The sequence below is a fragment of the Macrotis lagotis genome, chromosome 4 (genome assembly GCF_037893015.1).
Source record: "Macrotis lagotis isolate mMagLag1 chromosome 4, bilby.v1.9.chrom.fasta, whole genome shotgun sequence".
NCBI classification, from domain to species: Eukaryota; Metazoa; Chordata; class Mammalia; order Peramelemorphia; family Peramelidae; genus Macrotis; species Macrotis lagotis.
Genome location: NC_133661.1, coordinates 244,283,847 through 244,299,064, shown reverse-complemented (window position 1 = coordinate 244,299,064; position 15,218 = coordinate 244,283,847). Strand labels below are relative to the sequence as shown.

At 36.7% G+C, this 15,218-nt stretch overlaps 1 protein-coding gene across 2 annotated transcripts in view; it reads left to right on the top strand.

Moving 5' to 3' along the window:
- NRXN3 (neurexin 3) overlaps positions 1-15,218 on the top strand; it is a 1,564,316-nt gene that overhangs the window by 582,325 nt on the left and 966,773 nt on the right. For both annotated transcript variants that reach the window (XM_074235619.1, XM_074235620.1), the window contains 2 exons: positions 2,114-2,415; positions 8,505-8,666. In XM_074235619.1, coding sequence (XP_074091720.1) covers positions 2,114-2,415; positions 8,505-8,666 — 464 coding nt within the window. The remainder of the gene's footprint in view (positions 1-2,113; positions 2,416-8,504; positions 8,667-15,218) is intronic.

Here is a 15,218-nt window from a genome sequence, read left to right as displayed (position 1 = left end):
TGGGGCAGACCCAAGGCAATGTAAGGAGATCTCAATATCCATACCTATGACTATGAGACGTAATGGTGATAATGTGACAAGTCTGATTCATGGCAGAACTTCATGCAGGTCCAAACTCAGAGACTAATACTGGTATAAAACAATTCTTGGACTTTACACAGTTTTCAATCAATCATATAACTGTATTTTGAACTTCTAAAATCTATAGTTTGGGATCAATAACCTAATAATAATAATAATTCCTTTGGATTTATCACCATCAATTCTTGATTATCATTACTTTTAAATTTGTAGAACTGGGGTCCAACTAGATTTTTAAAACATGGAGGAAAATTCATTACCTGTGTACAGAAAGACTTGTTAATAACTTTATAAAGTGGACTCATTGTTAAGGCATTGTGCTGCTGTTCTACCTCACCCTACAATTCTTTATATTCATTTCCTAACATTAGTTTTTGAAAAGTATCACTATTCAATCTCAAGTTTTCATCGAGGAGAGAGGTAGAACATTAATTTAAAATGAAGTCACTTTTGTTTTTTTCCCACCTAAGTGCAGCTTCTTGTTCTTGTTATTCAATTTTGTCTGACTCTTCACAACCCTAATTGCAGTTTTCTTGGCAGAGATAGTAGAGTGGTTTGCTATTTCCTTCTTAAGTTCATTTTATAAATGTTGAAACTGAGGCAAATAAGGTTAAGTGAATTGCCCAGGTCATTGAGCTAAGAAAATATCTAAGGTCAAATTTGAACTCAAGTTTTCCTGATTCTAGTGTGTCACCTTGATGCTCTAAGTTTAGTTTAGGTAGCCTTTAAACAGTCAAGGGGACCTCAGTGTTCAACTACTCAAATACATGCCTAAACAAAAATCCCCTCTACAAAAATTCTTTATACAAAGTTATTTTATAGAAAATGAATAGTGTGCGGCATTGTGGATAAAGTGTTGGGGGTAGAATTAAGGTTAGGTTTAAATTTTGCCTCTGGTATTTACTGTTTGATTTTGGACAAGTCATAATCTCTGTGCCTTGAGCAATACTATAGGACTCAGTAATCTATATCAACAAGCATTTATAATAGAAAGAGCACTTATGATGCATGTTCTATGAGCCAGGGAGTATGTTCAGTTACTATGCTCAAGACATAAGGTCTAATGAATAAAAAGAATGAAATAATCCTTACTTTCAAGAAGTCTATATTCCAGTAAGTTATGGGTAGGCTGTATACAATTTGATTTGAGAAAAAGTTGCAATCATAGATCTTTCATCTATTTGCATATGGAAAGCATCTGTTATTAACTAATTTGTGTGAAGAATGGGAAAATAAGTAATCTTGTTAAATAAAAAGAATCATAAGTTCTAGCTCATGCCCTAATTTTTTCAAAAGACCTCTGTGATAGAGTGCTTTATAATACTGAAAAAATGTTTCATTTTAACCCAAAGTAATTTAATAGGGACAGCTAGGAGCATTGGCACTGGAGTCAGGAGGACCTGAGTTCAAATTCGACCTCAGACATTTAATAATTACCTAGCTATGTGCTTTCGGCAAGTCAATTAACCCCATTGCTTTGCAAAAACAAATCCAAAAAACAAAAACTAAAGTAATTGAATTGATCAATGCATTCATTTACCATATATTGACAGATATAAAAGCTCAAACACACCATTTCAGCTCATTATACAAATAAAGTATTACATACACAGTAATTACAAACCAGTGGCAAAATAAATGTAAGAACATTTAATCCCCTGAATTTTTTGTTATATAAATACCTTCTCCCATGTAGGAATACGTAAATCAAATCCACATGGAAGATCACATACTTTTCAATGTGTGATGTCCCCTCTCTCCCTACCTTTATATATCTTATAGGACTGAAATGTTCAGAATTCCCTCCCTTACAAGCTTTTGTTTTGATGAATGAATGCTAAAATTGGTTTTTGGCATTCTTATATTGCAGTTGAGTACTACATGCAGCAATTAGGGAGAGGTAAATTGTTATTATTTAGGACACTGATGTCTTCTGAGTATATTCATTTTTTTGTCACCTGTAGCAGACTTGAACCTAACTACCCAAGTACTAACTACATTTCATTTCCTCCCTTATTTTCTCTGCCTGCAGCACGAGATGAGAATGTGGCCACCTTCCGGGGCTCCGAGTACCTGTGCTATGACCTGTCTCAGAACCCAATCCAGAGCAGCAGTGACGAGATCACCCTTTCCTTTAAGACATGGCAGCGTAATGGGCTCATCCTACACACAGGAAAATCAGCTGATTATGTCAACCTGGCTCTGAAAGATGGTGCAGTCTCCTTAGTCATTAACCTTGGGTCAGGGGCCTTTGAGGCCATTGTGGAACCCGTGAATGGCAAGTTCAATGACAACGCCTGGCATGATGTCAAAGTGACCCGCAACCTTCGGCAGGTAATGGTGAAAGGGAAAAATGCCAGGAAGGCATTCTTCTTAGGTCAGTTGAGGAAGAAGCTCATGGGTCAGATGATGGGGAAGGTGGAGAGGGTGTAGGAATGCCAAACAAGTTTATAGACATATGCTAACATCTCCCCTTCTTCAAGATCATACAAGAAAAATGATCAAGGTATACGTCTTTCCACAGTTCAATTTCCATTTTTTCACTCATTATTTAAGAAAAGAAATTCAGTTGAATAGATGATAAAACTTAAAAAATACTTTCATCTCCTTTTGCTATGCTTTTCTTTAAAATCATTTCCTTAATTACATTGGATTCTTATCAGTAATATTATTGTTACATTCAATTAGAAACAGTGTTTTGTTGCTGCTTGGTAATTTTTCCTCATTTTTTTTGTTTCTGTTTTCCTTTTAAATTAAGTTAATCATTGCCATGATGTCATGATTTTAACTTACCTTCCCAAAGTCTTCCTTTCCTTTTTTTTTTTTTTTTTTTGCTTTTGCCCTTTAGCTTTGGAATTGATTGGCCAGAATCTCTCTGAATTCCTCTGTTTCTCTGTTCTTTGGTGCCGTGGTCCTACTTTATTGCTCATGTCTCTGGCTACGAGACTCTTCAGTTGTCTGGGAGGCCTGGAAAGTGGAAGGACCCAAATTAAAAAGTCAACTTTGGAGCAGCTTTTCCTGGTTCAGTCCGTGCTGGGGAACTCCCATCGCTTGCCTAATCTAAGCCAGGCAACTCCGTCAGGTGACAACGCTCTTAGCTGAAGAGCCCTATCAGAGGGAAACTGTTTTCATTTCTAATCAAAACGTATCCCTCTATTTCCTTAAATGTCTCTAGTCAAGGTCAGTGGATATCCTGGCATCTATGTCTTCATGTTGCAAATTGGAGATTTAAAAAAAAACTTGTTTATAAATTTATCATCTAACTCAGATGGGACGCATTATTGATGTCTTATTAATCAGTAAACACTATGTGAGTGCTCCCAAAATGGACTTGTCAATTTATCTTGACCAATTTAGTGTCCCATTAATTTAATATGTAGACAAGGGTACTGACAGGAGTTTGCATATGTTTACTGGCTGATAAAGGAGTGATATATATTGCTGAATGAATAACAAAAGTTTATACAGTACTCCTAATGTCCCTTCTCAGGTCAAGGAATGCCAGGTAAGCATCCTACAGGACGTTATTCCATTTGTGATGAAGGGACCAAGCACTATGTAACTAACAGCTTCTAATCATCTTATTATATTCAGATAATTCATTTTGGAATCATTACTCTGATTTTCTTCTGAGGTCAAGAACCTCTAGTTTTGATGCTTTCTGAAATTTTATTTTTATTTTTTCTTCTAGTGAGACCTCAGCAAGTAAGAGGACTCATATAAAATTCCCATTTGCTGAAATATTAGGGACTGATACTTTTGAACTGTAGGGATCAGGCTGGAAAGTGGAAATATGAACTTTTTTCCTGCTTTGGCTGTTAACTTTGACTGGCAGGTATACAACAATACCCTTGAGGTATTTGGCTTGTGATGAGCTAGTACTTTTGGATTAGGAGTAGAAACAATTTCATGATCCTCATTAACCAAACAAATGTTTTCTAACTACTCTAATATTTCACCTGGTTTAGTCTTGCAACCTACTGGGAAATATTTAATTTAGACAAAATGGATTTGGCTTCATCTATACTATAAACAAGTTTAAGAAATGCATGCTCTTAAAATGAAATCATTCTTTAGACACAGAAGTAATTAATGCTGAGAAGAACTAACTCTCATTGGACTATTATTTTACTTGATTGATGGCAGCTTTGGAAGCCACTTAAGTTAGACTCAGCCTTGTTCCAGGACATGGAGTCAAGTCTCTGGGGTTCTGTCATCAGCATTATACATAAACTCTCCCTGTGACCTTGGGCAAGTCACTTACTTAACCTTGTGTATCATGGTTCCCATCTGTGAAATGGTGATTGCAACACTTTCCAGCCATGTAGGTGGCTAAAAATGCAAAGCACCTTATGTTCCATAAAGATTATGATCTCATCTGTGTCTAGGTACCACATTCTTTGTGACATCCATATAATTCACAGGACTGTGCATTATACCTTGAAGGTGACTTTGTCTGTCCAATGCCAGGGTTTCATTTAAGTAAAAATGGCATGAGCATTTTTTCACTGCTCTCACTCCAGTGAAATCTATTGGAGGAGCTGTTTGAATTCTGTGTATCTCTTGGCAGAAGGAATGTTCAACTCTCATGGGGAAAGTGTACCCAAAACAGTCGTGCTTCATTGAACCCCTGACTACATCTGTGTGGCCAAAAGAATTTTTCTGAAGAGATGAAGAAGTTGGGGGAGAAAAGAGTTGATTTTTAAAGTGTGATCAATTAATAATAAATAATATAGTGAATTAAAGATTCATATTTTAAGTTTTCCAAGGATAAGTTTAGAGATTTGGGAGTCCCCCAGTTTTTTCTACTAGCAGGTGATGGGTTTACTCCTAAATATTTAATAGCCAGATAATAGCGAACTTTCTGATTTTTATCAAGAAGATTAAATTACTTTCCTAGCAAGTAATCTATTTGAAGGAACTGAAGGATCACTTTCAGTTTCTCCAAGGCATTCTTTGCTAAAGACAGTGGTTTCAATTTTTTCTTTTATTTTTACATGTCTTTGGGATAGTCTCTGATTCATATTCTGTCTTTAAGCAAAGACAGAATCAAAATCAGTAACTACTTATGTTTTGAATGCAAGCAAGCCGTATAGAATCCTGAGCTGGGTCATTAAACTCTGACTGATTTTCACAGACCCTTACCTCTTGTGGTTGAAACCATGGGACTTTAATCCCCATTACCATAAGGGTTGTTTTATCTCTGTGTCCCCAAATTGTCCAGACTACATAAGCCAAAGTGGTACTACTAACTTCCCAGTTTAAGGCTCTGTTGGCAGTTTAGTAATCCAATTCAATCTAGCAAGCATTTATTTTATTAGCAGCAAATGGAGCTGATCCAATCTATTAAGAGATTGTATTTTAGAGTTCTCTGGGTAAGATTTAACTTTCCTGGTACACACCCTACACATCTCAAAAGACATTTAAAAAGAAAAAGCAAAGCAAAAATGGAAAACCCTGCTAAAGATAGAGGGACTTTGGGCCAGGACAGGAAGGGATTGGAATCCAAAAGATGCCATTTTTGGTCCAATGGCAGATAAACTAGATTCTGACTTATACTGGACAGTGAAGACAATTACAAGCTTCATGGTGAGTTCTGAATGCAAGGGTATTTTATTTATTCCTTTAATGTCTCTAAATTCCTTCAATGTCCCTAAAAATCAAGGGAGCAGACTTCATACCTACATACCATCCTGGAGTTCTAAGGATGGTAAAGACTAAGAAGGTAAAACATGTGAGATTCAGTTGTTTCTAATCTCTCAGGCAAGGGGAAAAGGATGTCCCAAATGTATTGGGTTCTTGGCAACATCTGCCTAGATACATATTTATATCAGCATATTGCACAATAACTTAATGGAGTCTTTTCTTACAGTGTAAGTGTGCTAGGGGGTGGGAATGGGAAAAGGGGCAGATTTTGCTCTCGAGAAGTCCTGCAAAGTAAGTATTATGCTGATTTTAAATGGAATGACATTTGGAACAAAGGAATGAATGGTAATCAGAAAAAAAAAGAAAAGAGGGAAATGGAGGCAGCAGGGAGGAATGTGGCTTCTCTCCCTGTGCCCAAAGTGACAGTTTCCCATAGAGTCCTGCTCACATTGTCTTCCCCTCTCTCTCTCTCTTTCTGTGTTGGGTGCCTTTTTTTGAAAGACTAACACGAGATCATTCATGCAATGTGTCATTTTACTAACCGACTAATGTACTAACACCCTAACGACTCATCTTTGTTTTTAGTTTTTTTAATTAACAATCGTTCTGTTCACAATTTTTTAATTTCCTTTCTTCCCCCTTTTCCGCAAAGCACTCAGGCATTGGACACGCTATGGTAAACAAACTACATTGTCTGGTAGATATCATTCTTATTGTCTCTTTTTTTTGGGTTTGCCGTGTGTTTACTCCCTTTTCCTCCCTGAGCTCCCCTTTTGTCCTCTTTATACTTCTTTTATTTCTGTTAAATTAAATAAAGACAACTTTTACAAATATTTTCAACCTTTTCTTTACAAAAACAAACTGAAGAAGAACATCACTGTTCTAGAAAAATGGGACTTAGTTTATTTGGGGGTGGAATGGGGAATCCATTTTTTTTTCACTTTTTTCTCTTTATTTTTCCAAGAGATCTAAAGAACTGAGTAGTGTCTAAGTTTATTTTACTTCCTTTCCTTTGTTCCTTCCCTTCTCTTCCATTATTTTCCTTCTCTTCACTACCCTTCCCTTCCCTTTCCTTCCCTTCCATTTCCTTCTCCTTCCTTTCCGCTTCCCTTTACTTCCCTTCCATTCCCTTCTTTTTTCCCTTCCCTTTTCCCTTTCTGTACCTCTTCTTTGTTATTTTCTTTCTTTTCTTTTCATCTCTAAAGGATTAGCTCAGAAGAGCACTAGAGCCTAAAGTTTATTATGGCTGATGTCTCCCTTCTTTATCTCTTTTTCAATCTTCTTTTCTCCCCTTGCTACTCTTTATCCCCTTCCTCCCCTCTCCCCACCCCCCCTCCCCTTACTCTTTCCCATTTGTTGTGTCAATGGCTGCCATCGATCAACTGGTTAGGGAAGTTGTCTCTCTCCTTCCTGTCCCTCTCTGACCCCCATTCCCCTCTTTCACCTTTCTCCCCAATGGTGGCCAAAACGATTTCTGCAATTGTGTTCTTCCTCATCCCCCACCCTCCATTCAATCTCTGCATGGCATGTTCCTGTCTCGTGATTTCAACATCAGCATTATCATTTGTTTCCTTCATTTTCCTACTTGTCACTAACAAATTCTATAAACTTCATTTCATTTTCTTCTCTCTCTTTCTCCTAATCCTCCTTCATTTTCCTCACACTCTTCATATATTTTGGGATTGGGTTGAACTTTTTTTCTTTCTCTCTCTCTCTCTCTCTCTCTCTCTCTCTCTCTCTTGCAAGAAGGCAGGAAGGGGGAAGGGTATCTTTTTTTTTTTTGAGTTTTGGTTCCCATTTTGTTCTTCATTTTTCTTAGTGCATGCAAGTGTGAAATGAATCTTCCTTTCATTTAACTTTCTCCTCTGCCTTCCCATCCCTCATCTCTCTTCTTCTTCCTCTCTTGCCTCCAGATAATTTTAGCATGGGCGTGTCAGAGTATGGTGTGTGCACGCTTTGCGACCTCTATTTTCTCTTTCTATCCACTGCTTCTCATGAATTTTGGGTGTGAGGGCACTCTCTATTCTTTTGAGGGGAATCACTTCTTTCTTTCTTTTTTTTTTATTTTGGTGATTTACCACCTCAATCTTTTCTTTGTTACAAGTTCAACTTTCTGTTTGGGATTTTTTTTTTCTTTTTCTTTTGGTGGTGGTGGTTGTGGTGGTGGTGATGGTGGTGGTGGTGAAGATAATATTAGCTAGGGGTGGTCAGGGGTTGACATCCTGGGACAGTCCATGGCATGCCTCATCCATAACATATTTCAAAAGTGAGACTTTTCTCCCTTCCTTTCCCTGAATGCATGTTTGTCAGTGTGCTGTGAGCCAAAAACTAAAACCAAAAAAACACACAAACAGAAAACCCCAAACTAACCAAAAACAAACCCCATTGTTGAAATGTCTCCTTCACTGTTTTTTTCACTAACCACCATAAATAACAATCATTTTTTAAAAAAATGAATAATCATTTTAACAATGACCTGAGACAAGGGATGTCCATCTTCTAGCCTGCCTGAAGAAAGAGCCTAACAAAGCTGAACAAGTCTTCAGCCTAGCAATAACAATAAACTATCAAAAGGTTAAGAAAAGGAAAATTAGAGATTTATTCTTGGGAAGGAAGGCAGACCAGAAAATGGAATTTGGCTGAACATTCCAAAACAAGAATCCTCACCAAAACTTTAAGAAAAGTGATAAGAAAGGTAGGGACAGCACTACATCCTTCACTAGACTGTAAGGTCATTGCTGGGATTTTCTTTTTTTCCCCTTCTATCCCTCAAATAGGTGACAATTTCAGTGGATGGAATCCTCACCACAACAGGATACACTCAAGAGGACTACACAATGTTGGGCTCAGATGACTTCTTTTATGTGGGAGGGAGCCCCAGTACTGCCGACCTACCAGGCTCACCTGTCAGCAACAACTTCATGGGCTGTCTCAAAGAGGTAATTTTTTTAAATCTGGTTTTTATTGTCTTCTTATGTGACCATTTAAGAAGAATATATATATATATATATATATATATATATATATATATATATATATATATATATATATATATATAAATATATATATTATATATATCAATGTGAAATATTTCTAAGTCTACTCTTTGACCTCCTTTGGAAAACTACAGATTGTAATGGAAAGAATAATGGATGGAAAAGATGATAATATGAGTTTTAGTTCTAGTATATCTGGGGACCAGGGAAGGTCATGTAATTTGTTTGTGCCTCAGTTTTTTTGTTTGTAAAAAGGACATGGTAATATCGACTTGTTCTTCACAGAAGACTGACATTAAGATTAAATGCAATTATGCATATGTATACTCTTAGTATGCTTGCTAAACAAGCGTTAGATATGATCATATTCTCTTTGGCAACTAGTGGCACTACTGATAAATCAGATTAGAGTTAAATCCTTAAGCTTATAGACAGTTAAGATTTTTGGCCAAACTAGACACACAAACACACATTTCCTATCAAGAGTAAAAGAAGAATCAAATAGGTAGCACAGTACTGAAGTTAAGAGGACCTGAGTTCAAATTTGATCTTAGATGCTTGATACTTAACTAGCTGTGTGATCCTGGACAAGTTATTTCACCCTGATTGCCTTGCCCCCACCCCCAAAAAAAGTGAAAGAGAGGATTCTTTCCTAAACATACTTTTTTGCCGAATAGGTTTTACATTGGGAGAGAATTTACTGTATTTCATGACTATGAATTGAAGACATTCTTCTTAGAGACAACAACAACAACAACAAAAAGGCAGTAGACCAATGGGCCTCTGTTGTTCAGAGTTCAGAGAATTAATGGATCTTTGTTAGGTGCGAACAAAATCTTTATGGTCCAGTTTTGATTCATAGATTCTGAGTTAGCTTGAGATAAAAAAAAAATTTATATAGAATACTGCTGATCTCAACACAGTATTAGTGAGAAGCTCATATTCTACATTGAATCCCACCTGAACTAAGCTCAAGTATATCGAAGTACTGTATTAGTTTTTCTTTTTCTTTTTTTTTTTTTTTTTGCAAGGCAGTGGGGTTAAGTGGCTTGCCTGATGGTAATCCAGAGTCATTATAATTTAAGGAAGGAAAAGTAGGGAAGGAATAGTAAGCTGCTGTTACAGTCTAGTTATGAGATAATGAGGGTCAACATGAGGATAGTGGCAGTGTCAGAGAGAAGGGGCATATATGAATTGTTACAAAGGATAAATGAAAGGATTTGGCATTATATTCTGCTCCTTCCTATGTCCTGCCTATATATACTCCTTCTAACAGTTCTTATAAATGAGAAATTTCATATGAGTTATCAATATCTTCTTTCCATGCAGGAATACAAACAGTTCAATATCATTAAGTTCATCATAGTTAGTCCTTCTCTTCCCCCACACCCCCCATGGTTCACCAGAATCCTGTACTTGGAGATCAAATTTCTGTTCAGCTCTGGTTGTTTCAATAGGAAAGTTTAAAAGTCCTGTTTCATTGAAAATCCATCCTTTTTCCTTGAAAGAGAATGTTCAGTTTTGCTGAGTCGTTGATTCTTGGTTGTAAACCAAAATCTTTTGCCTTTTGGAATATAATATTCCAATCCCTTATGAGCCCTTAATGGAGATGCTATCAGATCCTGTGTAATCCTGACTATGGAGCCTCAGTAGTTGAATTGTTTCTTTCTGGCAACTTTTAGAATTTTCTCTTTGATTTGGGAGTTTTAGAGTTTGGCTATAATATTCCTGGAAGTTTTTCTTTTGGGATCTCTTTCAGGAGGTGACCAGTGAATTCTCTCGATTTCTATTTTACCCTCTGCTTCTAGGATCTCAGGACAATTTTGCTGTATTATTTCTTGAAAAATGAAGTCTAGGCTCTTCTCCTGATCATGGCTTTCAGAAAGCCCAATAATTTTGAAATTATTTCTTCTCTATCTGTTTTCTAGGTTTGTTGTTTTTTTTTTTGTTTGTTTTTGTTTTTTAGGTTTTTGCAAGGCAAATGGGGTTAAGTGGTTTGCCCAAGGCCACACAGCTAGGTAATTATTAAGTGTCTGAGACCAGATTTGAACCCAGGTCCTCCTGACTCCAAGGCCGGTGCTTTATCCACTACGACACCTAGCTACCCCTGGTTGGTTGTTTTTCCAATGAGATTATTTCCACATCTTCTTCTAATTTTTGGCTTTTTTGGAAGAGTTTTATTTCTTCCTGATTTCTTGCAGAGTCATCAACTTCCTTTAGTTCCATTCTGCATTTGAAGGAGTTATTTTCTTCAGAGAGCTTTTTTATTTCCTTTTCCAGATGCCCAGTTCCTCTTTCTTAAGACATTCTTCTCCTCATTTGCCTTTTGTTTTGCTTTTTTCCATTAGGCCTAAACTGGTTTTTAACATATTATTTTCTTCAGTATTTTTTTATATATCTTTCACCAAGCTGTTGATTTGGTTTTCATGATTTTTCTGCATCGCTCTCATTTCTCCTCCCAATTTTTCCTCCATCTCCCTTAATTGCTTTTCAAAGTCTTTTTTGAGCTCATCCATAGTCTGAGCCCATTTTCTATTTTCCTTGGAGGTTTTGGATATGGAAGCTTCGATTTTGTCATCATCTGAGTATGTGTTTTGATTTTCCATGGGACTAAAGTAATGGTCAGATTCTTCTCTTTCTGCTTACTCATTTCCTCAGCCCAAGACAGCACTTCCAAGGCTTTGGGGGTTTTTTTGGGTCACTCTACTGGGAACTTTATTCCTCCAGTGTCTTATGCTCTCTTGCTTGTGCTTTGATATGTAGATGGACCTTGTACTTCCTTCTGCCCTGGAGCTATAAGGAGGGATCCAGCTTAGCTACTTATTATGGAAGCCCAAACTGCAAACTGCATCTGAGTGCAGGCTAGCAGTAGAGTCCTATCGAGAGGGAGAGCAGAGAAATCTCTGCAGACTTCCCTTACCGTCTCTGGGAGCACAGGCTGCTTTCTCCAGATTCTCGCTGCAGATTCTGCGGCTTGTGCTCCGTGCTCCACCCTCATTCTGGCATAGCAGCATTCTCTCACTACCCACTTCAAGCTGTTGCTGGTGATCTCTGGACTGGGCTGGGCTGCTCTGCACTGTGGCCATGGCTTTTTTCCCAACCTCCCCCCCAGTGAAACATACCTTTCCCATAGAACTTCTAAGTTATCTTGGGCTGGGAAAATGTGTCACTCAGTCTTTCTGTGGGTTCTGCCCCTCTAAATTTTGGATAGAGTCAACATTTGTTGGCTTTTGGAGTTTTTTTGGTGGGGGGGAGTTCCTGGGAAATGCTACCTTCACGCTGCCATCTTGGCTATGCCCTGCTTCCCTATGGTTTTGAATGACATTATTCATATTTCATCAGACACTGGAGAGCCTATGAGCCTTTTAGATTAGATTCATAATCACTTAAAAAATAGACTCAACTGACCATGGAGGTCTAAGATATACAACTGATTTGGTGTCATGCTATAGAGTTTACTTATTGGGGTTTGTATATATATATATATATATATATATATATATATATATATATATATATATATATATATATATATACATACACATACATGACACCATAAAAATGACAACATAAAAAATAAACACACAAGCAGCAAGCATATATCTTGGACAGACATTGCAAATGGTCTGTGAGCTGGATCTGGAATTGAACAGGAAGAGTAATGCTGACTGCCTTGTCTTTGAGTCCTAACAACATTCTTTTAATGATCCCCAAGCTTCTCCCTGAAGCAAAGGCCCATATTTCTGAAACCAATATCTTTTAGTGATGTTATATAGCTATGAATCATGGAACAATATTGGCTCCGAACCACTGAAATATCACCCAAAGGACAATGGAGAGGTGAATGATGGACATGAACATGCAGGAACACATTTTAAACAAGGAATTATTTAGGATAAATGGAATAAAGGATGGCATCAGAAAGTATAAACCTGGAGGAAAATACAAGGGCTTGTGAGCGCGCGCGCGCAAGAGAGAGAGAGAGAGAGAGAGAGAGAGAGAGAGAGAGAGAAAAGCTAGCCAAAGGACAGTCAGCAAAAGCTATCAATATCAGCATAATGTCATGAAATGTACAGAAGATGCACAGTCATGGAGTCATGTCTTTGTGTGTGTGTGTGTGTGTGTGTGTGTGTGTGTGTGTGTGTGTGTGTATAGAAAAGACATATAAATGAATTAATGAAAATATGTTTAAAAATCTGTGGTTGTATTATAAGTACTGGGGACATAAATAGAAAAGAGAGACAGGAAACTCACATTTTATTTGTGGGGAAACATCGTAGAGAAGGTTCAGCTGCAGGAAGATAGTCAGTGTCTAGAGTGGCTACTCCTCAGAATTCATGGGCAGATTAAATGACAATGTTTGAAGGTCTGGAGAACATATATATATTCAAGTCCTTTGGTCCACCTGAAAGGCATTGGAGAACCTAATTAAACACTACTGGGAAAAGAAGAATGGGTCTAAGTCACAGTGGAGTGGGGAGGCTAGATGACTGCTAGCCCAGAGAGATCATCTTGTCAAGAAAAAGAGGGAAGGACTATTGTCAGGAGATTTGGAAAGGACTCCTCATAACAAAGGCTCTTGTTGGATTCTCTGGCTTCTGAAAGATATCTTAAACTTTAGTACAACATTGGCAATAAACATTAACACCACAATTATCTGCCATGCTTAAGAACTATACTGTTGAACATTAGCTGAACATTAATAGATTTATTCTATGAACCTGTCCTAGGCACAGATTCCACTATATAAAGTATGGAGGAACTAGACTTTAGAACTATTCCTACCATTGGTTAGTAAAGACCTTTTCCCCTCAAGGTCTACTGCACTTTACATGTAATACTATGTATCGTAATTACAGCTGCATTTGTTTGTCTTGTCTTCTTCATTAGATTGTAAAGACTATAGGGCATTAGTTCTGCCATAGCTAAGCTTTATGCCTTTGTCTAGCACCTATCATGCATCTACCTTACTCAGTAGGTACATAACATTTTTAGATGAAGCTGAAGAATAATAATAATAATGTTCTCAATCATTAAACACTTAGAAACCCGTAGCTAGTCAAGACCTAAATGGGTAGTATAGTAGTAGTAGTAGTAGGAATATTGGATTCAGTGTCAGAAGGTCTGGTTTTAAGCATGACTCTCATTTATTAGCTGTATGACTAAGGGCAGGTCATTTTATTATTCTGTGCCTTAATTTTCTCATCTATTAAATGAGAACAATAATACTTATGCTATCAAACTTGTAATGTTTTATGAGGCAAATGATTTTCATATAAAGGTATTTATATATATGTGTGTGTTAGATATAATTAGGTATTTTATTCACACACACATATATGTATATATAATGAACCACAAATTCTATTTAAATTTGAATCTCCATTCACAGAAAGTAGGGTTTGTTTCATTCTTAGTACTTGGTGGCTAGCATAGTGCCTGCCACATAGTAGGAGCCTGATAATGTCTTGTTGATTGATCTACTAATGAAAGGAATCTCTACTTTGGGAGGTTTTTTTTTTGAAATTTTATTTTTCCAAATACATGTTATGAAAATTTTTCAACATTTATCCATATCCATATGCATATTTTTAAGTTACAAAATTTCCTTCCACCCTCCCTTCTCCTCCTCAGCAGTGAACAGTCAGGTTAATATTGTACATGCACATTTTCATTAAATACGTTTACAAATTAGTCATTAAACAGTAAACACATTTACAAATTCGTCATTTTACATTTTGGTCATTTTGGTATGAAGAATTAGGATTAAGGGAAAGAAATACATGAGATATTTTTTAAAAAGTGAATATCATATTCATCAGATTCTGAAGGGTTTTTTTTTTAAATCTGTATACTTTGAAAGAGTCTTTATTCTATATAGTTAAAAATCTTATTATACAACTACTATATAAGATACTGAGATAATGTGCCAGGAATTGGAAATGCAAAGAAAATCATATTTAAGCAAAATTTTCATAGGAATTTTCCCACTTCTGAAAAACAAAAAACCTTTCATAAATTAGGAAAAGAATGCTTTGAAAAAACCAAAAAAACGGGGGCGGGGGAGCTGCTAGGTGGCGAAGTGGATAGAGCAGCAGATTCAGGAGTACCTGAGTTCAAAGCCGGCTACAGACACTTAGTAATTAACCTAGCTGTGTGGCCTTGGGCAAGCCACTTAACTCCATTTGCCTTGCAAAAACCTAAAAAAAAAAAAAAAAGAATGCTTTGAAATGTGTAAGAAGTGACACCTATTTAAGGTACTGGATAGAAATATTACACTTTAAAAGAAGTTTAAAATGGGATAATTGGGAAGTTTAAATTAAGTGCAAATCAAATTCAGTTAACAATTTAAATTTTATTTTTTTTAAAAGTTCATAGGTTCTTCTACAGATACCTTTGTTGACTTTAACCCCTGCCTTGGTAACAAAGATTTTGCTGTCATTTGGCATCTGTTCAGACATAGGCTTCTATCCTTCCTTCCTTCCTTCCTTCCTT